Source organism: Anabrus simplex, chromosome 11 (assembly GCF_040414725.1).
Source record: "Anabrus simplex isolate iqAnaSimp1 chromosome 11, ASM4041472v1, whole genome shotgun sequence".
Taxonomy (NCBI): Eukaryota; Metazoa; Arthropoda; class Insecta; order Orthoptera; family Tettigoniidae; genus Anabrus; species Anabrus simplex.
The window spans coordinates 11955522-11982977 of NC_090275.1; the positions used below are offsets into that span (position 1 = coordinate 11955522).

The following is a 27456-nucleotide window of genomic DNA, read 5'->3' on the forward strand; positions in this document are numbered from 1 at the left end:
GCAGTTAAGCTATCATGAAAATACCAAGACACTTTCAAATCACAGCAGTTTACAACTTCAGTACGATTTACAGATCATGAGGAGAAAAACAATCTTTTACCTGTGACATAGGAGACTGGAGTACATCAATAATCTATTAATTCTTTCAATATTTACAGTATTTACAAACAATTGTATCAAAAGCAAGAATCTGTGAAATTGGCAAAAAGAAAACCTGTGAAATAGAATGTTTTCTATGAAAGTTACATGGCAGTAATCACAGCATGTATTATTCAGTACTATTGTTGAAATGGTACATGACTGCAGATATCTGCAAAAAAAAAATAATTAAGCTATGCCCAGTGTTCACCACAAGTAACTTTACTTACTTTACTAATTACCATCTGAATGAATTTTTTCTTTTTTATTATTTCCAGGATATGAAATAGTATATCAGGATGGGTATACCTCCAATTATGATTTCTATATGGTTTGGAAAATAGCTATCTAAAATCTACTGAAAATATACTGAAATTTTTATATGTTTTGTGGGGCTTTCTCCACTAAAATAATTGTGCTCAGATGAAATGCAGTGTGTAACAGCACTGACTGAACTGCTACATGGACTGGGATCTATGGTGTTATTCTGTTGATTTGTCCCTCCAAAATCTAACTTCTTTTTATGGGGAGCCTTGTCAGTCTGAAAAAATAAAAATATATAGGCCTATTGGGTCTACCATAAGCAAAGCCCTATCATTGATAAAATATAAAAATAAAATTAAGTAATACAATATCTAATCCAATTTACTTGACGTACAAGTACCTTTTTTAAATGATTTGCAAAGTCAAACAGTGTTGGCACTGCATCATCTTTCAGAATTGTGTTCTTTTCAGATTGCCAAAAACTTGCTTCTGTGAAGTGAATTGAACATAGTCTATGGGAATAAGCTGGAACAAACTTGTCTCTTAACAGCAACAAGCCACTTTGACAGAAATTCAGGCTTATTCAATGGAAAACTGTAAGCAATATGTCTAAAAATATTAGCCATGTATTCGAAATCAAAGAAATGTATATATTTCTATCTCCTTTTTTTCTCAACCAGTCTGGATACAAAGACAGAACATTCTCCCATTGATTTATCACAAAATATTCTTCTGCTTCATAAACAGAACCTCATGTGATATATTTCAGAACAGAGTGGTGGAGCCAGCAATCATTCACATTACACTAAATTATTTTACATTTTGAAAATATTCTTCCTGAAGAAATTCATTACACTAGTGCTACTCTACCTCATAATTCTAAATGTATTTAACAATGAAAAGAAAGTTTAAGTTTCTCTGAATTAAATATATTTTTACCAGTTGGTTAAATTTAAGAGAGGAAAAATATATCATTTAGGATGCAAAATTCCCTCTCATACTATTCTCATCTTGAATACCAATATTAGGCCTACTGATTTTATCAACTCGAACTGAAAGGAGATTTTCTGAGCACAAATTGAAATTGAAAATGTGTTCTAACATTTCTATTACAAGAACATTATGATTCACTTAAGGAAGAAGATAAAGGAGCTTCAATATTAAGCATATATGAATATAACAGCTAAACAGGTAGATTGATTGGTGTTTTCTAGTGCAAAGTAGGAGTCAGCATAGTCAAACTTCTCTGGAACAGCATATTTAACAATTCTTTTATTATAAAGGAGATGTGAAAACATGAATAATGGTATCAATAAATCGTTTTTCTGATAATTGTTAATAATCTGAAGTCATAATTTGACCTAAAAATAGATGGCTTTACCAAGCTTTATCAATCATATTTTTCGTATTCTAGGCCCGTGTTTATCGAAATTTTAATACGGGTACACAGTCGGTAAGAACAAAATGTGCGCATATTCGGAATAGCTGATTAGTTCTTAAGAATTGTCCCTAATGAAATAAAAAACGCTAAGAAGAAGAAGAAGCCTAAATATTGAGAAAGCCACGTCCATACATCACTGAATCCACCAATCTGTATCCCATTCTCGATTATGTTAATTTTATAACATTTCAGTTTCTACTCACTTGTGAAAAGAGATACCAGATCCTTTCTGATATCGACTGTGCAATTCAAAACTGCACAAGAGGTCACCATCGTGAATAGTTCTCCACTCCGCACTTACGGCTCAACTTAGGCCTAGTCTCCTTTAATATCGCCCATCAATGTAAGCTCGCACTTATCACTAAAATAGTTGCCAATACTATAAATTATCACATTTATCACATAACACAATCACAGATCCGCTAACCGATAGGAATCACCATAAAAACACACAAGATACTGTAAACGTCACCACGTGTTAACCATGCATTCAAAACTGAAGTTCCCGCAACATGGCGATGCGCGAAGATATTCAATTTTCCGCATAGCACCAGCGCGCTCTGAGAGTCTAGATAAGTAATATTAAAGTCTTTGATCAGAACATTCCAGCAGACATCAATGATCTGCTTATACGTTTACGTCCTATGATTGATCATTTCAAGCACATCTTTACATGTTCTTCCCAGCCAGAAGAATTTTCATCAGTTGATGAGGCCGATCAAAGCTGAAGCAATGTATGAAGAGTAAACCCTAAAACTGGGGCTTCAAAATTTGGGCCTTAATCAGTTCTTCAAGATACATCCATAGTTTTGAGATCTATCAAGGAAACGTTCAAAATGGTCAAGGTCATTCTGAATTTGGAGTAGTTGGTGATGATGTTCTTAGGCTGCGTGAAGACGTGAAGTTCAAAAGCCATAAGCTTTTGATAATCTGTTTACGTCGATTAATCTTCTCTAGAAACTTCTTGAAGATGCCATTTATGCTTCCAGGACTATCAGAGCTAACAGGCTTTGTGGTGCTGATCTCAAGCTGCGGTCTGTGAAAACCATGAAGAAGGAACTGAGAGGGTTGTACTCTGTTACGTCGCAGTCCAACATCACAATAACCTGCTGGCATGATAATTCATTTTTACACATAGCATCTACATTTGCTGGAGCAGAACCTGTAGGTGTTGCTAAGAGATGGTGTTGAAAACTGTGCACAATCATTGAAATTCCATGACCATATTCCATCAGCATTTACAATTCCCACATCGGTGGCATACATCTAATGGACTCGCTCGTAGGTCTTTATTGGCACACCATAAGGCACAAAAGGGAGTACTTCAGAGTTTTCCATTATCTACTGAATGCGACCATTGTAAACTGTTGGATCCTCTGGAGAATGAACCCAGATTGTGAGAAGGTGGATCTGTTAGAATACAAGTCTTCATTAACTACTTCTGTCATTTACATGGAAGCAATCATCAACCCAAGAAAGGAAGACCCGCTTCACAAATGCCACCATCAACCAAAAAAATGGTTGAAAGTGAAGGCTACCTATAAGCTGAGAAAGGATGGAAGTGCCACCTTCACGGTTGTTCAAGGAAAACCAGGTGTGTCTGCCTTCGCTGCCAATATGCCCTTTGTCCACAGTGTTTTGAGGAATTCCATAGCAGGAAATAACAACAACAGCCACTCCTTAAAGCAAAATTTAGTTTGGTAAAACGTGCATGTACAACTGACATCCAGCGCACAGTATCTCCCAAAAGAAAATTATTCCTCAGTTCAGTTGTGTTGTGGTGTGTGTGGACTCCCTTCATGCACATAGGCCTCATACGAGGTCTGTGGAATTTTCAAAGAAAATGAACTATTATTTCTTTTTCTTTAACATGATAGTATTTTTTAACCTTCCAATGAATAAAAAAAATCAAGATAATATTTTTTTCACCTCAAACTGAAAATGCGTGCACGAGATGGTTAAGTACCGTAAGTTTAAAGATTTCTTCACACCCATTTCACTTTTTTTACTTACCAGCTCAAGTTTCTCATACAACCTCGTTTCTTCCATTACAGATTGGAACTTCATTGACGGTTTCCACTATGGTCACTTACAGTTTACCATGCACCTGTTACTTCTCTAACACAGCTTCTCAATTTTGCGCTGCTGTCCCGACCATTTAAAATAAGGCAAATACACCTAGCCAACATTGGAAACAATCTTCGGGAACAAGACCGCTAAACTGAGAAGAAATTGAGAATGCTGCTATTCTAAATTTTTTAATTCATCGGCATTTTTCCATCACTTATCACATACATATCACCTGGCAAGTTGTCTCCTCTCAAACTTTGTTTCTCAAGCTTTTTCTCTCCCCTCCTAGCCATTCGTGGTGATGGTGTTTCTACAAAGACAGACTGTCGGCCTGAATTTTCAACACAGTGATTTTGACTTGTTTTTTGTTATCAAACTAAAATTTTTAGAATAAGAGGTCCGCAACCTCACCATTAGCACTTATTGTTTTGTTTCAGTCTGTATTAGTTATTTTCTTAGTTTTAGCAAACTTTTTGTATTCAATTATGTTTTATTTTGACCTTTTTTCACTGAATTTGTCTCAGCGAGTTATTTATTAGACCACCTAGTGATAAAGATATTGATTCCCATAGGGAATCTGAAATATTTGTCCCGATTGAGTAAATTTATAATACCAATATAAATGGTCCGTTATTGGACATTATAAATTTTCCAGCTAACTCATTCCTCTATGCAGTGGCCTCCACAGTATGCACTACTCATGCGTCTTGGTAGGTGTACTAGGTACTAACTGATGAGGCCAACCTAGCACACGGGGGTGGAACGCTGGCAACCAGGAATGAGTTAGCTGGAAAATTTATGTCCAATAACGGACCATTTATAATGGTATCCTTCTAGTGATGTAAATTATTATATATTGTTATTGTTTTTATTTCTGTCCTGTCTCTTGTTTTTTCTCTTGTTCCTTCATTATGTTTTAAGCACATTTTAGCTTGTATTATGTAGATTACTTTAACCCCTCTTATTTCACTGAAGACTGCTCAAATTTTATTTTTATTTTTTCGTTTGTAAAGCATCTAGAATAGTTCGTGTTTTTTTAGCTTATCTTTTCATTTCCGCAGTCATGCGCCAACTTTACACTCACTGAAGTTTCTCTTTCCACAACTCTATTTTTGTGTTGTCCTGCAAAGACAATTACATTTAGTTCAAAGACCGCAGGATAGTTTCTGTAATTACTCATGATCACAAATAAATGCTTCACACATTAATGTGTTGCTATGTAAATTACTGTCGGTAACTGCTCAGTATTATTGTATTAACACATTCACTGCCAAGCATTCTGAGGCGATTTAAAAGCCCTGTGTCAGACATTTCAAAGGGAGGTGAACTGGTCTGACATAGTTACGAATAAAAGTGCATATAAAGAAAAGTAGCACACATAATAGCGTGAAAATTTCGAGTTACCTTCAGTAATGTTTGATGATGATGCTTGTTTAAAGGGGCCTAACATCTAGGTCATCAACCCCTAATGGTACAAAATGAGACGAAATGTTATGACAATTTAAAAACTCATACTCCTCCACTGACCAGAATTCGAAAACGTGAGGACGAAGAATAAATGGATGGACATGAAGTTAAAACAATCAGTGGATCCGACCCGCAATGCCCCACATTCCCAGAAACTAGCGTTAAACAATAGTAATAATGACCAAAGGACTGCTTCTAAAGCACAATACTGAATTGATAAGGCTTGTAGTTGAAACTGGTCCAAAATCCAGGTCATCGGCCCCTCATAACGGTACTTATCGCTAGGAAAATAGAACCGTGCTATTTGTCATGTTGCGGTACTAAACAAAAGTAGTGTAGACTTGCGGTATTCCACAGATTATGATACTACTCACAGGTAATGAAATTTGCACATGTAACACAGACCAATGGCGTTTTGCACATTGAGGCGCTATTTACAGGCAATGCAAACCTATGGGGTACCTCAAATAAGTGGACTAACCACAGGGAACCGCACTATCTCGTGGTGTTCCTCACATAGTGGGCACTAAACATAGGCAAGGCAGAACCATGGTGTCGCTCATCCCATGGTGTTGCTCATACGAATCACAGGTACTGTAAAAGCCGGCAACACACTCTTTTGCTACTATTCACAAACTTATTTTGGACCTAACATAGTGGTATTACGCGCAAGTAAAAGCAATCCATGGTGCTCCCTGCGTGATGGTACCAATTACAAGTAGTCTCATGGTTCTAATTTGATCATCTCTTGGTCGCCCCTTTTAGTCGCCTCTTACAACAGGCGATACCGTGGGTGTATTCTTCGTCTGCTTCCCCCACCCACAACGGGGTTGTGCGTTTGGTCCATGAGAGGTATTTTATTTCCTTCTAGTCCGCCAGCAAGCTGGTTAGGACCCCCCCTATCGCCACCTGGGAGTATCAACTCTCCCCCTGCTACGCCAGCGTAATAGGTTTGTGGTGTTAAAAAAAAAATGCATGTGGAAGTTTCATACATTGGATTCTGGTCCGTGCCAGTCGTGTACGGAACAGTTCTATAAGTCGACCCCAATGAGTTATCAAGTCCAAACCATTTCTGTTTATTTTTCTCCATTCTGCCTGGAAGCTTTTTTACTTTGATTTCCTTTCTCACATCCTCATTTCTTACTCTGTCCTTTCTTGTCTTCTAACAATTTCTCACTGGTCAAGATTTTACTCTCCTGTAAAATATTATCCTGTCCAAATTTCTGGGGCAACAGTAAGTCCTACACATTATCTCTTCTTCCAGAACAAGTTCCTCACATTCTGGTAAAAGAGATTTGACTATTTCATCGTTTTACGGTTACCACTATTGCTGCCACCCTCTGTGACCCGGGTTTGATTCCCAGTATTGCTAGAGATTTAAGAATGGTGGGAAGGGTGGTATGCGGATAAAATGGTACATGCAGCTCATCTCCATTTGCAGTGTGCCTGAAAAGAGCTGCACCACCTCAGGAAAACGACAGGAATTTACTGATTTGCTTGTTCAATCCTGCAACAGTTCCTTTTTTCTTTTCACAATATCAACGTCTTGTCTCCCTAATTCTACAAATTTTCTGCTTCTCCTTTAGTCAACAACACTGTCTTGCTTTCTATATGTGAAATATGGGTATGTTATGCACAGACAGTGTTTTCTGTCGTACAGTACAATTAACTGCAGCACTTGACAGTTAAGCATGCACAGTTAAAATCCTCATGACTATTAACCACACACCCGCCCACCACTAGCCCATCCATTCCATGGTGTTGGCGAGTTTCAGTGTTCTGGCACCCTGTCTCCCTCCTTGCAGCTTAGAAAGTTGCCAAGGGAAACACCAGTCAAATATTTCACTTTCAGTTCAGTGTCACCATAGATTGAAATAAGTGTACACATACTCCAGCCAATCAGCTCAAAAGTGTGATAAATAACATTTCAGCAGTTGATCAAATAATGATTTTGATGAAATAATGATTTTTGGTATGAGATAGGAAGAGGGTGAAACCCCATGTTGGCACACAACCTACCCCTAACATCTCCATCTGATGAATGAATCACCATTAACAGTGTCATATGCTCTCACTCCAAGTGAACACTGCAGAGAGGTCTGGAATTTAATCCAGGCTTTTGGTAAATGATCTAGTGATTAGAAATTGTATACTACCATCTTTCCTAACATGCCAGCCAACATTCTGATGGTGAAAATTTTTTCCACCAAATGGAATCAAACAAGCTACCCACAGTCTCAGACCAGACCATACAGACTTCACACCTTAACGAGCATAGCCACTGTGATGGCGACAGTGAAAGTGAAAATATTACGGGGTATGGACAAATAGTGGTATCAATTATAGTTACAGTAGAACCTCGATTATACGTTCCCGGAAACTACGTTTTCCCGTATTATCCGTTCAAATTACGTGGTCCCGCGAGCATCCTAATTAAATCACGTTGTAAAATTCCCGCATTATCCGTTCCTCGAAGAAACGATTTTCCGGATCAACCGTCCAGATATTTTAGTCCCATCAACGCTAAATCCTCGATCACGTGTTTTTCAAGAAACTGTCTCTTATGAAAGGACGGCTACGGCATACTTACGGATCTTGGGTGTTGACGTCCTGTCATTGCGGTAATTTGAAGAAGTACTGTACTAGAAAAGCGATCGGCGGTGAACTTGCATAAGGGATCATCTTAGTAGCCCATTCTGGTAGTATTGTATAGAGAATCCTCGGAAATCATAAAGCAGAGAGTGTCCATGACAACTGGAAGAAGGCAGAGCGCATTTCGACAGCTCTATTTGAAGACGGAACTAGTTTCGTGAAATGTTCGTACTTGCAAAACGTCTACATTACGTCCAGGGTTAGATGTTAGTTTTTTTACGTTTTTCGAGTGCATCGCCGAACAGGTTTTCGGCATTTCCCTCAGGGCACTGTAGTCACTGGGCTTTCAGGCAGGAATCGAAACTACTCCTTTTTAAGTAACACAAATTTAGTATTTTAATATTATCTTATACGATTATGTTATCGAGAACATATGTTGCACGTTACATACCGTACATAAAACCATGGGAGGTTTTGGGATTGCCTATTACTGTTTTCGTTCTAGTATTAAGACTGGGAATTTCACGTTTTTGTGTTAAAATTGTATAAAAGCCGCAGTCGTTTTATTTGCGCACGTTACATTTAAAATGCTCTGTATCATTTCGCACTCGTACCGATTTGTACAGCAAACGCGCTTTCCAGCTGAGCTCAAGGTCGCGAATAATCGTTATTTCGGAATGTTAATGATATTTTTTCACTTTCCAATTTAACTGTGATTAGTGACGGGTAGAACTAAATACAATACATTCGAGAAATTGAGGATTTATATACTTTCGAAACCATATTCTCGAGTTCAACATAACCTTTAAAAGTTGATGTAGGCCTAATTTACGCGGTACAAGATTTCTATAAACTGACTACGAACAGTATACCGGTGACCAAATTACAATGGAAGATTTAAAAAAAAAATTGCCATCATGTTGGACGCTTTTGTATCTAATGTGCTTTACTTTATTAAATTAGAGAATGAAAATCTACTTGTGGTCGATTGTCGCTTGGTGTTACGGGTATTAGATTTTCGAAGAGTTTGGCTGATCAAAGTTGCTGAACTGAAAGAAGTTTTCAAATGAATATGACGTTTTCAGAGGAAACTGACGGAGTTTTCCCGGTAAAACTGAATGTAAAGTTTCGAGATTTTTAAGTCGCGTACCGGTAATTAACGCTTGAAGCCAGCCCCGTGGTCTAATTTGTCTGCCTCTCACCCGGAGGGCCCGGGTTCGATTACTGGCCAGGTCAGGCATTTTTACCTGGATATGAGGGTTGGTTCCAGGTTCATTCATTCTACGATTACCTTTAACTGGGGAGCTATTTAATGGTGATATGGCGACCCGGGTCTAGAGAGCCAGGAATAACGGCCGAGAGGATTCATTATGCTGACCATGCGTCACCTCGTAATCTGCAGGCCTTCGGACCGCGAGCGGTCGCTTGGTAGGCGGAAGGCCCATTGGGGCTGTAGTCTGGTTTGGTTTAGGGGCGGTTCTAAGATTATAAGTATACATATTTCATTTTTGTGATGTTTAGCCAAATTGTTGATGGTTCATTCGTTCCCGGATTTTCCGTTTTCCCGTGTTGTACGTTTGTTTTCCGAGGTCCCTCCAAAAACGGAGAATCGAGGTTTCACTGTACATTTACAGATAATTCCGGAATAAAAATTAATACGACTCATAAAGCTGACACATGCTTTTTAGAGAAAAAATTCTAGACAAAGATTTAGTGAATTCAATCGTGATGTAAATGAAGCTTTATTCATGCCAGGTCCTCTGTGCACCTTTATTCATGCCAGTTCCTCAGTACACAGGAGTTATCTTCTCACTTGCAAGATAGTGGAGATAGAGATGTTACATCCAATGTGGTTATACCAAGAAATTGTATTTATGATAGGATAGAACAAACACCTTGATACTGAAGAATGTAAGTCCACAAGAACCTTCCTTCATACCCCATGTTGTTAAAGACAGAATTATGGAAATTCCAGCAGATATCATAATTAATTAATTTACAAGATAATCAAACAAACCCAGCCCTAAACAGTACTGATTATTTACAAAATATGTTAAATGTAAGAATGATTAAGAATGCATTAACACTTTAAAAGGTTTTTTAAAAGCCTGACTAGAACTGAAGTTATTTTAATAATAGTCTTTTATGCATCATGAAGATGAAGTTCTGAACGGCCTGCTAGGACACAGGCAGCATTTAAATATACTTTGCACTAGATATACGATTAACTAAGATGCACACAAAAAAATAAAGTTGCAAGGAAGTTAGGTAACTCACAACTATTTGAACCCTCACTAGAGGGTTCATGTATTAAACTAGGAACACATACACATACCAATGAGCTAATAACTACATACAGTATACAAAAATACTCGTACCTTTTCGTCAGAATCCGAGTCTGTGTTCGATCCCAACTCAGATCCTCCTTCACTGCCCTCTTCTCGATGAATGGCAAGTTTTCTGGCTTGTCGGTCCATTAAACTCGTCCGACTGCGTGTCTTTTTCCATGAATAGTAGTACTTTACTAAGCTTGCTATCGATTTATCAGGTAACTGGAAAACAGATTATGAGAGGAACGCATTAGTTTTTCCTTTTTTTTCCCTATCAGTTTTAATGTTGCACTAACAATGTTAGATTTCTGGTAACAACAGGATATGACAAGGCTAGGCCTGAGAAGGAAGTGCTCATAACTTTAATTAATATACAGCCCCAGTATTTGTCTGGTGTGAAAATGGAAAATCTTAGAAAACCCATCTGCTGATAATGGGATTCAAACCCACCATCTCTGAAACGAACAAGTGTTAGATAACTAAGTTCAAATAAAATAATGTACAGTATTAGCAATTATAAGCTATAAATTTCACTTTTGTTCCATATTGAAGTGCAATTATACAAAATAAATAGTCCCAAGACTGATGAAATATTATTTACTTGATATATTGTATTGAAAATTTATTTCTTACAGTTTTAGCAAGGCGCCCAGTCACAACGGCAATGAAAAATGAATTTAGGTGCCTAGAATTTATGAATAAGTGAAAAAACGAAAGAAAGGGTTCCTTTCTTAAGGAAACTTGTCATCACTATTGCTGCAATAATGCCAATGTGAAAGAGGATTTAGTACTATAAATCTACTAAAAAATAAGCTGAGGTCTTCATCACTTCAAAAGCATGAATCATCTAAGGATCATCGATAAGAGAAGCCCACACCTATAATAATAATAATAATAATAATAATAATAATAATAATAATAATAATAATAATAATAATAATAATAATAATAATAATAATCATAATAATAATAATAATCATAATAATAATAATAACAATAATAATAGCTTTACATCCCACTAACTACTTTTATGGTTTTCGGAGAAGCCGTCACAATTTTGAACGATAAAATCAGCAGGGTACTGATATTTTCAAACAAAGGGATATAGACAAGCTAGGAGGAGCGAACAAGGAGGCAGTAGTGAAAGCTGAAGGTAATGAGATTGAAATGGTTTATACTATACAGGAAAGAATCTTTTGTGCCTGACACCTAGATAATTTTTCTGACTTGTCCAGCCTTGGTATTAGTATTGTGAAACTTTTACAGAGTAGAATTTTATCAACAAAGAGACTCCATAAAACTCCGACAAATAATAAACATTTAAAGATAAAAATTTCATTGTTCCATATTGAAAAGTATCACAGTTAAATTGAAATAATAAATATGATAGTTCAACCTATTCAATACAAGTAAATAAGAGATGTAGAGATTACGTTCTTACTTAATTAAAAGTGGAAATGGTACCGGTTTCGACCCCAGTCTGGGTCATCATCAGCCGATTACAACTCGAAAAACAATGCATAAGTAAGAAAGAAGTTAACTGTCAAGTCCAAACAATATCAGTTGAAGAGGCGATATAATAACGTATTCAATTATATTGAATCGTATTATAAGTATATATATATAGGTACATTTTCGTGAACTAAGCAAATACTTGATCATTAATCTACCCTTCAATCTCCGTCAGCGTATGAAACTACAGCACTTGACGTTGTAAACACCGCGCCGATCTTCTGGAGCTTGCAAGTTACTTCAGTTGAGCTGCTCGTCTTTGGCTTCTTCATGACTTTAGATCTTCATATATGGATTGTGTTGTGACTTTGTGCCTGACGAAGTATGCAGTCTGGCTCATTTAACTGTTCTCTGCTTTTCGTGAACATTGTGAGACAGTGCCAAACATTGCGTGTGCCGTGCTGATGCTCGGAAGATTACACATTACTTCTTTTAAGTGACTTACATTCCACTTCGTCTGAATTTTACAGTGCCTACCCCCGTCATTTTTATATCGCCTCTTCAACTGATATTGTGTGGACTTGACCGTTAACTTCTTTCTTACTTATGCTTGTTTTTCGAGTTATAATCGGCTGATGATGACCCAGACTGGGGTCGAAACCGGTACCATTTCCACTTTTAATTAAATAAGAATGTAATCTCTACATCTCTTATTTACTTGTATTGAATAGGTTGAACTATCATATTTATTATTTCAACTTAACTGAAATAATAAACAAGTAATAAACTTCATTCCAGTTCCGTATTGACTTTGAATATCTAAGACGAAATTCTAAAAGAATTCAATTTTATTAGGTCCACCTATTCAATACATTTCTGCCATTAAATGGTCTATGTGAAAGTTATATACTATTTAAAATACCATGGACATGTTTCGACCTGACTTAGAGGTCATCATCAGCAACATAACAAAGAAGAAAGACATACGACATAAAACAGTGATACATAAAAATCCAAGATACAACACAGTCAACAAACGCAATGGGAGTTCACGTTAAAATGTACATAGCTTCACTATTAAAAATATATCCGACAAGTATAATGGAAAACTGTTAAAAATGTGCATGGATAAACTTGGACAAAATAAACTGATAGTGTGGGTTCAAGCGTATTTAGTACAATATTACTAGCTGGAGGACATATTTAAGAATTAGTTAAGACAGTTGGATGTTGTTCTAATCTGTCATATTCTGGAAAACATAGTGAAGTTTATAAACGATCTGATGTAATGTATCACCGAGAACAATAGTAAAGCCAGGATGTCCTCTATCCTCCAGCCCTATGCTTGTGTAGATCAGGTTGGGTTGGTGTTGGCCTCCACACTGACTGGCAACCGTTGCTTTCAAAAATACTATTTAATATATGGCAGTTATGTACTGAATAGGTGGACCGAATATAATTGAATTTCTTTAGAATTTTGTCTTAGAAAAGGATTTATTTAATAAAGTCATTTAAAAGTGTATGGGTTAGATGGAACATTATAATTATTCTCCCTCAGACATACATGTAAGTCAATACAAAACTATCGTGTTGTTCTTTTTCTACTGCTTTTCCCCACACCTGTGGGGTCACGGGTGCGAACTGTGTTGCACATGTGGATTTGGCACTGTTTTACAGCTGGATGCCCTTCCTGACGCCAACCTTACATGGAGGGATGTAATCACTATTGCGTGTTTCTGTGGTGGTTGGTAGTGTAGTGTATTGTGTGAATATCAAGAGGAAAGTGTTGGGACAAACACAAACACCCAGTCCTCGAGCCAAAAGAATTAATCAGAGGCAATTAAAATCCCCGACCCGGCCGGGAATCGAACCCGGGACCCTCTGAACAGAACTATTTTTCAAGCAGTTTATTGTGTGTAAAAGGATTCATTTAATTTTGTAGAATAACTAAGCAGGGCTTCTTTAAAGAATATTACAAAAAAACATCACAGGAACTGATCAATTTAGATTACAAATAGAAGCACAGCAAATGTTGCAACATACCTGTAATGCAGACACTTTCTCTTTTCCATGCCTACACTAAGCAGCAAAAGAAGCGAAACACTACGTATTTCAGACAAAATTGAATCTTAATTCATTTGAAACCTTGTAAAATTCAAATATTATGACACTGCAACAATATGGCAATGAATTGTAAATTAATTAGTCCATTTGAAATGTTTCAGCACAATAACTGAGAAACATTTTTGATCATGATGAGCACAGTGAAACCTGGAGCTTTGCACTATTGTACGGTAGTCTATCTGTCCACTTGTTTGCAACACGTTTCCACTGCCACTAGCCAGAGTTACAGCTGTGATTTAATCAGTCATGCTCAGGATGCAATTTCAAATGTTTTCTTGTGGTACGAGTTCCTATTCTGCCCAAAGCGCAGCCCGAAGTTGAGCCAGTATGCCAGAGGATGGCCCCAAACATGTCTCAAGACTGTTGTAATATTATTTACTTGATATATTGTATTGAAAAGGTGGACCCTCTTGTCAATTTATTTCTTACAGTATTAGCAAGGCACCCAGTCACAACGGCAACGAAAAAAAAATTTCACATCCCATGCATCCTCTACTGGATATAGGTCAGGACTACAAGCAAGCCATGCCATGCGCTCAATCCAGACTTCATCCAGGTACTCAGCCCTACACAGGTGGCAAAAAGTGGGTGAGCATCGTCATGCATGAGGATAAAGTTCTTGCTAATGACACGTGCAAAAGGCACCACACGATCCATTAAAATCTCCTCTATGTATCGGTGGGCTGTCCAACTCTCATTTGCAACGAACACAAACTCTATGCGCCCATCAGTGATAATCTAGCCTAGACCATGACGTCTCCAGTGAACGGGCGTCCTTGTAGAGAAAGTGCAGGGTCAATAATGCTTCCCAAGCCTTCTCCAAACTCTTGCCCTTCCATCTGCTGGCCTCCAACAGAATCTCGATTCATCCATAACGAACACTTGAGCTCCATGGCTCCACAGTCCAGTTTCGATGGGCGTTAGCAAATTGAATCCGAGGGACACGGTGCACACATGTACGCGGAGGTTGTGTGGTGGGCCTCATGACCGTCAAACTGCTTCATATGACCTCTTTCTTACTTCTCTCTGCTGTTTGTGCCTCGTACTTGCTGCAAACAATTTCTGGTCACCAAAGCAGTTATGCGTTGGTCACGAAGAAAGCAATCATCACGCTCAGCCGTGCTTCTCCTGCGACCAGAACTGAGCCTCCTGATGTAGATACTGTCCTCTCTACACCTTCCTACAGTTCTGTACACATTAGAACAAACTATGTGTATGTCTGCCACACAGCGTATACTGCGCACCTCCTCCACTAATGTCACATTCCTTACTGTGTTTTCAGGAGAAAGAGTCCTGACCTGACTTAGAAGCAGGGTTAACTGTTGTAGACAATCTGCAATATCCACAAAAATAGGCAGCATGAGAATTCACAGCAATAAACCCTTACGAAACTGTTTTTGGTTATTCTTGTTCAAAGGCAAGAAACAGCAATATTGGTGTGCGATTGTCCCAATCACTTTTTCTCAATTATTATGCTGAAACGTCTCAAATGAACTGAAGATACAATGCCATATAGTTGTGATGTCATAATATTTTATTTATACAGTTGACAGAGTGCCCAAACTACGGAAGCATTCTTCACAGAGAGAAGTCTGTTACCATCAAGAAATGAGTCACTAAAAACTAGAAAACAATGTCAAAAGTTTTGCTTGGAGCTTAGCCATTTTTTCTTTTCACGTCACACTGACAAAGATAGGTTTTAAGGCGACAATGGGATAGGAAAGGACTAGGAGTGGGAAGCAAGAGACTGTGGCCTTAAACAAGGCACAGCCCCGGCATTTATCTGGTGCATAAATGGGAAACCACAGAAAACCATCTTCAGGGATGCCAATAGTGGAGTTTGAATCCACCATCTCCGGAATGCAAGCTGACAGCTGCACGACCCAAACCACACAGCCACTTGCTCAGTAGCTTAGCCAATTATGCCTCTAAAACTTGAACTTTGAGAACAACAGAAAAGAAAAACTTGTGGCTTACAAGATGTGGTGCTGGAGGAGGGTGCTGAAAGTACTATGAACAGAGTGAGTGACTAACAAGGAAGTATTAGCTCAAGTACGCAAGAGAAAGAATCTACTGAAAACAAATGCGAAAAGGAGAAACGGTATGGATGGCCACCAACTGCGACATTCACAATGGATCACGTCCTTGCTGGAGGCAAAAATGAAAGGACATAATATGCAAGGAGGAGACCAAGGCAGGAAGACAATACAATTAAGTGAAGAGTTTGGCTCTAGAAAGAAGGAATCTAAGTCCACCAATCTCTGGGTCAGGGAGAAGAAGAAACAAGGCTTGCAAAAGACCAGCATTAAATTTTGTCTGAAATATGTAGTATTTTTTTCTTTCTTTTTTTTCCTACTGAATGTATAAAAATGTACTTTTTAATTTTTCCTTTTCTTATACATTCCGAATAAAATTTGCAAATGATATTATTATCCATTTATCAGATGATGTGGGGAAATATTTGAATGGTAAGATAACAGCCTGAGAGGAACACAGGATGAAAATAAGTAAATCCAAAACAAAAGTAACGGAATGCAGGAAACATTGTTATTTGGGTAGCGGTAGTACAGAGGCATAAAGTGCAGACTGTCCAAAGCAAGAACGGCCTTCCTTCGCAAAAAGGATTGTTCTCACCTCAAACACATGCACACAAATATTTCATTTTCACAAACGTGCTATACTTTCAATTTATTATGTTGTTTTGAGTACACAGAGTACACGCCAAAGAGATGTACAGATCAAAAAAAGTCAACTGGACACCAGTGGAATCGAACTCAGCCCAATCAAATATACTGAACTGTAATTTCAAAGACATACGCATATTATACAGATGTTTCTAAAGACCTCTATGCGGAGTTTGGCATAGAATGAAAGTGAAACATGGGCCAAAACTAGTGGGGAAAGTATAGTAAGTAAACAGAAGTCTCTGAAATGTGGTGTTATAGAAGAACACCAAAGACGAGATGGGTGGATTGGATTGAAAAAAATAAATAAATAAATAAATAAATAAATAAATAAATAAATAAATAAATAAATAAATAAATAAATAAATAAATAAATAAATAAATAAATAAATAATAATAATTAACAAAGAATTAATGTGATGTGCCTAGCTTTTGCTGATGATCTAGCTACCTTTACCAAGACTAGTATAATAATTTCATGTGGCTATTTCTAGCCGAGTGCAGCCCTTGTAAGGCAGACCCTCCGATGAGGGTGGGCGGCATCTGCCATTTGTAAGACACTGCGTGTTATTGTGGTGGAGGATAGTGTTATGTGTGGTGTGTGATTTGCAGGGATGTTGGGGACAGCACGAACACCCAGCCCCCGGGCCACTGGAATTAACCAATGAAGGTTAAAATCCCCGACCCGGCCGGGAATCGAACCCGGGACCCTCTGAACCGAAGGCCAGTACTCTGACCATTCAGCCAACGAGTCAGACACCAAGACAAGTGAAGAAACCAGATCATAGAGAAGTTGCATGAGATAGCATTAAGGACAGGCCTCCAAATATCATATGAGAAGACTCATATCATGGCTAATGGACACAGGTCCCTTCCTTCAAATATCTAGGAGAAATCATTGTACCATCCAGATTGGACAGGAAAGCTAATTTAGAAAGAGCCACCAAACTCCTTAAAGCATACCAAATAACATGGAACCACTACAATAAAAGAGTGATGTCACGAAAAGCAAAACTTCGGCATTACAAGACTGTTGTTCTTCCCGGAAGCCTTGTATGCCTCAGAAACCACATCTCTAGGAGGCCACTCTAAAATTGATGAAATTGAAAAACAAGAACAAAAAATTCTGAGGAAAATATATGGCCCCGTTCATGTAAATGGTATATGGATCAAAAGGAAAACTGTAGATCTGTACAAAGCAATCGACAAGTTTACCAATACCGTACGCAGGAGACGATTGAAATTCTATGGCTACATCTGTAGAATGGACGACACTAGATATGCAAAAAAACTGCTTGGTATAATTAATTCAAAGAAGGTCAAAATAAGCTGGTTTGAGGAAATAAAGCAGGACTTAAAAGAAATGAACATCACAGAAGATATCATCAGGGATCACAAGGCTTTTGGGAATCTGGTTGCAAAGCACATGTTCACAGAAAAGGCTAAAAGGACCACAGAGAAACAATGGACGGAAGAACGCAAAAAAACAGCATAGCAAGTTCATGAAGATATTTTGGAGGAGAAGAAGAAAGGAAAACCATCATCAAGCTAACAAGTTCCAACGCACTCTGTAAACGGGCATAACGAAGAAAGAAAGAAAGAAAGAATAATAATAATAATAATAATAATAATAATAATAATAATAATAATAATAATGAAACACTACTGAATCAAGTTGGTGAGAGAGACTAACAATCTGGTAAAGAGATAGACATCGCAGGACACCTAGGACTTGGTCAGCTGATCTTCGAGAAAAGTGTATGATGTGAGAATGGTCGGAGAAGGCTAATAAATGAACACAACAAACTTATTACCGCACTGATGTATACATGAAGCAGTCAGCACAGGGCAGGTTGACAAGGACAAATGCATCAAACCAGTCCATTACCCAAATAACACAACCACTTACCATCTGCCTAATCCGGTGAAAACTTTTGCCATGGAACTGGAATGCTTGTTCAAACAATACTTTATCTTCAACCGTCCATTCGTCAGGAAAAGGTGTAAAGTTCGCAAGATCCAATATTGCTCTTTCCAGATCATGTTTATGCCAGAATAACATTCCCAACGCTTGTTCGCCATTGTAGCCATATTTTTCTTTAGCCAGTGATATATATTCGTCCACTGTCAAGAAAGGAAATTAAGCACATCAATATAATTCATATAAATTACACTGAAATTATGAAAGAACAAGAAATCAAACACATATGAAATTTGAAGCAACTTACACTTATAGTCTGGTATATCGGTTGTCGGTGACCAGACCAGAAGGGCACGTTCTGCACACTGCTCAGGTCTCCTATCTGCAGGGCATTAAAAATGATATAATTACTTGATGATGGTCCAATAAGCTGATAATCACACTGCATCATACAAGGCCAAGAAGTAATGGACATACTGGATTCAGAATTGTGGAGAAAAATATATCTTTAGACTGCAAGAACTAACAAAAGATGAAAAGTTTCAACAAGAAAGGGGAGAAAGAATGATCACCAGAGTTTGGCAACCTGCGTTAGTATAAGATAAGGAAGCCACAAGATTACACAACTTTTTACTTTTTGAATAATCACACAAGTCCCTGTCTGAATGTCGTAACTGTATGTGGCTCAATTTCAACTGACAGGGAAAAGCAGGTAACATGCTTAAAGCCACTTTTCCTTAACCTTTTCTACTTGTTTCAAGATAGATAGTAAATTAAGAATTTGAATTGTCCGGCCCCGCGGTGTAGGGGGCAATGCGTCTGCCTGTCACCCGGCAGCCCCGGGTTCGATTCCCGGCTGGGTCAGGGTTTTTTAATTGTAAATGATTAATATCCCTGGCCTGGAGATTGGGTGTTTGTATCGTCCTTAATGTTCCTTTCCTCACATTCAACACTTTACACTTCCGCAATAACACTTACACGCAGGTTCTTTTCATATGGTGATCTGCAGAGGTTGACGCCACGAACAAATTTTTATTTTTGAATTAGAATACAGTGGATCTAAGGGGGATGTTACAGACAGTGGAAGTGATACTGCATCCTCAGATTACAAAAGTGCAAGGTTATCAAGCATTAACGTGTGGTGCAACATTAGACACTCATTAAGTTTTACAATATTTAAAATTCTTCCACCGTTTTGATACTTTTTGCCTTTTGGCAAATTTTTTGTTTGTCAACAGTACATGTTTCGTTCCTTATTTAGGAACATCCTCAGCCGTTATTGTAGCTTAGGTGAAATGCTAAGATTTTAAACACGTTAATTTGCAGGTACATTGATTCACTTAAAAACTACTAAAAATACCAATTAAATTAAATGATATTAAAAACAACATAGGGGTTAGTGTGTTAATGATATGAGAACGGATGATTACATAGTTGGTCAGCTTAAAAACTATGTCTATTCATTTGAATAGTTGTTAAAAATTTTCATTTTGTTACATAAAAATGTCTGTTTGCGGTTAAAAGTTTTAAAAAATGTTTGGCTTCGTAACACTGTTCAAATTATTGAATGTTTTATCTTCTGTTCCTTCCAGGTAAGTTGTTATATATTATGAGTTTGCTTATGGTGCCTTTGATTGAGTCTAATGTGGAACTTTGAAGCTGATTGCTGATCAATTTTTGTGAAGGGAGCTTCGTTTCAATTTCTGAAATGAAATAAAATAAGGAATTGGGAATTTGTTTAAAAAAACATGTGTCTTTACGTAATAACTAAATGTATAAAAAAAGTTCTTTACCTTGCTATTGTTAGACTCCAATTCTACTGTGACCCTGGAGGGACGTTTGTTGCTGCTTTGCGTCTTGTATAGTAATGGTGTGTGCGTTCCGTTGTATGCCCCTCCTTACGGGGAGGCAAGGTTGCGGAGAGGGGAGGGGGCGTGTCGGTTACTGTCACGGCATCAACTTTAGAAGGGCTAGGGAGAGGGGATGTACAAAATGGCGGAGTTTCGGTCTTATTTATCCTCTTACTATTTGTATTGCGTCTTTTGCCTAAAATTTTTCAAGACTTGATAGTGTCCCTTCAAATATAGGGTTTCTAATGTCAATAGTTTCATTTAGGTTATTGTCCTGATTGCTTTTTTGTTCTAAATAAATGTATAGATTTTCTAATGTATTAAGGAGAGCTCCTTTGTTTATTTTACGCAATATAGTTAAATCCTGCTCTATGGTTGTGAACTGGTGTCTGGTTGAACTCATGTGTTGGCCCATCGCAGAAATTTTTTTATGTCTTTCAGCGTTGACATGCTCCTGGTATCTTACAGTAAAACTGCACCCTGTTTGTCCGACATAACTTTTTTTTACATTGGTGACACTTCAATTTATAAACTCCTGATTCAGAATGTTTGTTTTTTCCTAGGGAATTAACACTATTGTAATTAAATAATTTATGCTTTGTGTTATTGCTGGTTGAATATGCGATCTTATAATTATATTTTCTAAACAAATTGGTTACTGTGTATAAGTTAGGGTTATTGAAAGTGAACTTGGCGTATTTGTTTTTCTTTTTTGTTTCGGGTTTTAGGTTAGTTTGTAATTTCTGTTTGAATTTACCGATTATTTTTGGTTCAAAACCGTTGTATTGGGCTTGTTTGCGAATAAAGAGCAGTTCTTTTTCTGTGTGTGTAAGGGGTATATTAAATGCTCTATATATGTAACTGTGATAAGCTGGCCTTTTTTGCGATTCTGGGTGCAATGAGTAGTTCTTTATTGTAATGGGAGTAAACCTTGCCTCCCCATAAGGAGGAGCATACAACGGAACGCACACACCATTACTATACAAGATGCAAAGCAGCAACAAACGTCCCTCCAGGGTCACAGTAGAATTGGAGTCTAACAATAGCAAGGTAAAGAACTTTTTTATACATTTAGTTATTACGTAAAGACACATGTTTTTTTAAACAAATTTCCATTTCCTTATTTTATTTCATTTCAGAAATTGAAACGAAGCTCCCTTCACAAAAATTGATCAGCAATCAGCTTCAAAGTTCCACATTAGACTCAAAGGCACCATAAGCAAACTCATAATATATAACAACTTACCTGGAAGGAACAGAAGATAAAACATTCAAACCGGGCGAGTTGGCCGTGCGCGTAGAGGCGCGCAGCTGTGAGCTTGCATCCGGGAGATAGTAGGTTCGAGTCCCACTATCGGCAGTCCTGAAGATGGTTTACCGTGGTTTCCCATTTTCACACCAGGCAAATGCTGGGACTGTACCTTAATTAAGGCCACGGCCGCTTCCTTCCAACTCCTAGGCCTTTCCTATCCCATCGTCGCCATAAGACCTATCTGTGTCGGTGCGACGTAAAGCCACTAGCAAAAAACACATTCAATAATTTGAACAGTGTTACAAAGTCAAACATTTTTTAAAACTTTTAACCGCAAACAGACATTTTTAACAACTATTCAAATGAATAGACATAGTTTTTTAGTATCATTTAATTTAATTGGTATTTTTAGTAGTTTTTAAGTGAATCATTGTACCTGCAAATTAACGTGTTTAAAATCTTAGCATTTCACCTAAGCTACAATAACGGCTGAGGATGTTCCTAAATAAGGAACGAAACATGTACTGTTGACAAACAAAAAATTTGCCAAAAGGAAAAAAAAAAGTATCAAAACGGTGGAAGAATTTTAAATATTGTAAAACTTAGTGATTAAATTTTGATACGGAAAATGAAGTTGATTACTTGCAAATAAGACACTCATTGAAAACTTTTAATAATATGTGTTTTACATTGCACTGATTCGAGACAAATCTTGTGGCGATGGTGGTACTGGACTGGGAAGGAATCTTTTTTTTGCTATTTGCTTTATGTCGCACCGACACAGATATGTTTTATGGCGACGATGGGATAGGAAAAGCCTAGAAATTGGAAAGAAGCGGCCGTGGCATTTGCCTGGTGCGAAAATGGGAAATCATGGAAAAATAATTTTCAGGCTTTCTGACAGGGGTTCGAACCCACCAAATACCCGAATGCAAGCTATCAGCTAGACTTTGAACTACGTAGCCAACTAAATAACATTATGGGTTCTTAGTGGGTCCACCCTGTCGATACTGTATTGCTAAAGTTTAACTACATTATTCGTAGATATATCGAGAAAAATTAGACCATTCTCTTCATCATCGATCAAGTCATATAAACATCTATACTTTCCTAACCCAAAACAATTACAACTGTCTCGCAACATGTACGAAAAATGTAGTTAAACTTCTAGTATAAGCAATAAATATTGACAGGGTTGACCCACTAAGAACCCATTGTGATAATTAGTTTTCACTGTCAATATGGACAAAATAGGACCAAACAATGAGTAAATTTGTTAATTCCGCTTAGCCAACACATTGGGAAACCCAAAAAGTAATCTCAAACGTGCCATCATCATTATCAAGAAAGGTAACAATATAACAATATTATGTGACAACTATTGTGGCATTTCCCTGTTATCTATTGTAGGTCTTGCAAGGATCCGGCTTAGCCGCCTGCAAGTCATCTCTGAGAGGAATCTACCAGAGTCTTATGTGGTTTCCGAGCTTCCAGAGGTACTGTTGATATGATCTTCTGTGCAAGGTAACTGAAAACAATATATGGAGAACAGAAGTCTCTCTATTTTTTGTTTTATGATCTGTTAAAGGCCTTCAAAAGTGTTCCACTGTGGGTGGTGCTGAGACACTGGCTGTCCTGAGCATTTTGTGGGCCTGGTGCATGCACTTCATGATGGTATGAGTGGACAGGTACTCCATCAAAACAACTTCTCTGAACCATTACTAATCACAGATACATTGAAACAGGGCTGCATACTTGCCCGAACTCTGTTTGCCTTGTACCTGGCAGCCATGCTTTATGAAACAAAAGACAACCCTGGTGTAGATATTAGATACTGCTCAGAAAAAACTTCATCTTAAAGAAAAATATTTTAATTTTAACTGCTCTAGGGAAGGGCAGTTGTGTGAATTATAAGGTCTTTATTCCTGAAGACTGTGGGATAAATCAGTGATAGGCCACATGTGCAGCACGAAGCCTGTTTTTCACATCTTGTTCCGAAGCACTGCTCTTCAACTTGGTCAGGTTTTACTACTCACGACATATCGTAGACACTCTGTATAGTAAAGTAACGATTAGGTGGAAAACTCTCATCCTTCATACTTGTGTGGTCAAACTATCAATACGGACAATGAAGCTCATAGATTAAAGTATTGTGAGTTGGTGTCACCACGAAAATAAGAAAGCAATTTGGTGTTGCTCCTCTCCCGAAGAAAATATGCAAAAGTCAACTATGACGACTTGGACACGTGCATGCAGAAGCTAGTAAGACTGCAAATATAGGATACACAAGCGAATCTGTCCGGAAAAGATTGAAAGTTCAACTGAAGCAACGAAGGTCGTGAATACACATCCAGACTGTGACAGTATCAACTTACCTCTCATAGCGAAATCGTACTCCTTACAGACTCCCCTACATCGCACATCATCCCGTCTGCTTCCAACCGATCACCAGAGTACTGCCTTGGTCTCAGCTGTTAAGTCACTTCTCATTCGATCTGTCTATAGCAAGATTGTTCCCGAATGTTAAGAAAAATTCTGCCTTTGCTTACAGCTGGATTTAGACAACACTACTGAGGAATTAAATTTTCATCTTCATCCGCTTCTTTCAATTTTATGACAGCATAGGATCACTTTAGGCAGTTCAGTATCAGAGTCTCTTTGAAGGGACTGTTCAGGCCTTGCGATCCTCCCAGGATTTTTTCAGCATCCGATCCCTGAGCCGTTTCTGGTGTTGAGCTTTAGGTAGCTTGTTTATTCTTATCTGGATCGAGGTTTTTTCGTTTAGGTTGTTTGTTATTACTTGTATTTGAATTGTCATATTATTGGTACTGACAGTTAACTCTTACATAAAATGTATTAATTTTCAAACGTATCCTCCTGTTTGATACAATATCGTTGCACTTAAAATCCATACATGTTTTGGCCCTATGGTTTGGGCATAACACAATCATAACATTTGGTGACTAAATGAGAATATTAGAATTATGTTTTGAAATGACACATTAATATGACAAAATAAGTGCAAGTAAAATATCCATGTCTTGAATGCTGAAAACTGTTTATCTGTCACATATGAATATATAATAAAATGAATCATCAAACCACAATTTCAAACACTGCACTGAAAGTGTGACAGCAAACCAAATCCTTTTTACAAGGTTGCATTTTACAGCAGGCATGTTCTCCACAGTCGTACATAAATAAAGGTTTCCTTACGGACTCAAAGAAAAGCTTTCTAACACATCATTACTAATAGGATTTTAAGATCCAGTACAAAAGGACTCTCAGTCAGTGTTTGAAATTGTGATTTGATGATTCATTTGACCATATATTCATCTGTTTGACTAAGAAACAGTTTCCAGCATTCAAGACACTGACATTTTACTGACACTTATATTTTCTCATTGATATACCATTTCTATTTGAGTAGCTACTCAGCCCGGCTATCAGCACACAACAATAATTATAGAAAATATGATTTTCATTCAGTCATTTATATCTGACACCTTTTTACCGTACGAGCTGTAATAATGGAGATATTCAAAATTTATTACAAAGTGTTTCAACAACCAAGCATTGATGACGAGGAAGTATTGTTATGCCATCACAGTAGCAAACTGGCTATGATGGTTATTGTCGTTATTGTCTTTATAATAAGCAAAATAATAATAATGTTATTTGTGTTACATCTCACCAACAACATTTACGGTTTTCCGAGACTCGAGGTGCCGTAATTTTGTCTCACAGGAGTTCTTTTACATGCCGACAATTTATAGCGCCACACATGTTTCCATAATATGTTGACTGCATTTTAATCAGTACAGTGGTTCTACTTCAGATACTGACAACAACACGAACACTGTTCACGTATGAACCACTATACAATTATTATGTATCTGTGATCCGATATACAGTAAATACATAGAAAGAGACGAAAATGTCTGTCAGATACTTGCTTTCTTGGCTTATGCTGCGCGAACCATCAACGATAGACCCCAAGTGTAAGCGTACGAATTGTAGAGCATAGAAACCTCTACAAAAAAAGTCCACGATGGCACATACCTATTTCCAACCGGGTGCCCTCTAGAAGAGATTTTATTCTATAGTCCACGGTAAAAAATATAACTCCTTAAGATTAAATAAATATTTTGATATTATCCTCGAGTTCCTTATTTTAAAAAATTGCTTGACCTCCTCCAGTATTTTATAAGGATTACAATAACCTTGTCAGGACATTATTTGCATGAATGGTTCAGAAGTTATGACCATTTTAGACTGTAGTGGTAATACGTGTCAGCAGGATGGGCAAGCGGTCTCATATCACATGACGTCACGCAGAAGGCGGCCAGGGAGAGAAACAAGTGAGCGCGATGCAGGAAGAGACCTCCCTGACATTTATACATTTTATGAAGGAGTATTTGAATTGGGTGAAAATTGTAACTTTATTACAATTTATGCTTATTTGTTTTAATGATGTTGGTTTTTGGAACATAAATTCTGTCTTTTTGGAGAAGATTTTAAAGCCAATATTAGATGCAAATTTTGAAGTTCTGATATCTGTGTTTTAGATTCATCTAAGTCAGGTGCTTGTAATGAAAAGTCGTCAGCAAAATCAAGGCAGTTTGTTTTGATTTTCCTGCCTATTTTATATTTTTAGGGACATTTCTTAAACCACTCCTCATTACCATTTCTAGAGTGCAGCTGAACAGTGGAGGTTTGAGAATCCATCACCCTGGCGTAGTCCTGTTTTGATTTCGAATGATACCATTAATACTTGCGAATGACACTTGATAGAACTTTAACTTTCAAGCAATATCTCTCAAATGTAGTTGCTTAAGTTAAAACTAGAAATAATATTCGTCAGACACTTGCTGTTACTGGTACATCATCATGGGGAGCCAATACTCATGTTGTAAGATCAACAACATTAGCCTTATCATATTCTGTTGCTGAATACTGCTGCTCTACCTGGATCAATAGTGTTCATACTAAGATTGATGTACAACTCAATCAGGCAATGTGCATAATCACGGGATACATTCAGAGCACGAACACGCTATGGCTTCCTGTTCTCAGCAACATTCCACCTCCAGCCCTAAGACTATCAGAAGCTCTCCTAAAGGTATGGAAAAAACATTCAGCAGAATCCCCAACACCCATCCATCAAGATATTACAAACATTGAACGTCAACGACTGAAATCAAGGAAACCACCCTGGCATACAGCAACCGATCTTGAAAGAACCTCTTTTAATAAAAATGAAATGGCGTATGGCTTTTAGAGGACAAGTTCGGCTCACCAGATCCAGGATTTTGATTTGACGCCCGTAGGCGACCTGATGATGATGATGATGATGATGATGAAGACGACACATACACCCAGCCCCCGTGCAAGCAAAATTAACCAACGATGGTTAAAATTCCCGACCCTGCCAGGAATCGAACCCGGGACCCCTGTGACCAGCACGCTAACCATTTAGCCATGGAGCCAGACACCTGTTTTAATGTTAACAACTTATGGAAAGCCCAGTGGGATCAGTCATCAGTAGTCAACAAATATCTAGTTGAGAACCCTTCTAAACGTCTACAAGGATTTGATCTTCCAAGGCGACAGTGGAGAATCATCAATCGGATAAAAACTGGACAAGGCAGATGTTATCTGTTGTGCAAATGGGGTTGGACTAGCTCTACAAATTGTGACTGCGGTGGCCCTTCTCAGTCAATCTACCACATTGTTGCTGACTGTCCAATTCGAGCTTTCAAAGGAAAGCTAATGGACATTCACCGCACATCGGATGAAGCAGTTGAGTCAAAAAACTACACCTAGAGCTGTAGTATTGTATGGACTTGTGATTACGTACATTTATCCTGA

General features: G+C 37.8%; 1 protein-coding gene across 4 annotated transcripts in view; it reads right to left on the bottom strand.

Moving 5' to 3' along the window:
- The window catches only part of LOC136883537 (REST corepressor), a 230794-nt gene that overhangs the window by 172580 nt on the left and 30758 nt on the right, over positions 1-27456 (bottom strand). For all 4 annotated transcript variants that reach the window (XM_067155907.2, XM_067155908.2, XM_067155905.2 and 1 more), the window contains 3 exons: positions 18791-18865; positions 18472-18686; positions 10351-10524 (listed from right to left, as the gene is read on the bottom strand). In XM_067155907.2, the coding sequence (XP_067012008.2) occupies positions 10351-10524; positions 18472-18686; positions 18791-18865 (464 nt within the window). The remainder of the gene's footprint in view (positions 1-10350; positions 10525-18471; positions 18687-18790; positions 18866-27456) is intronic.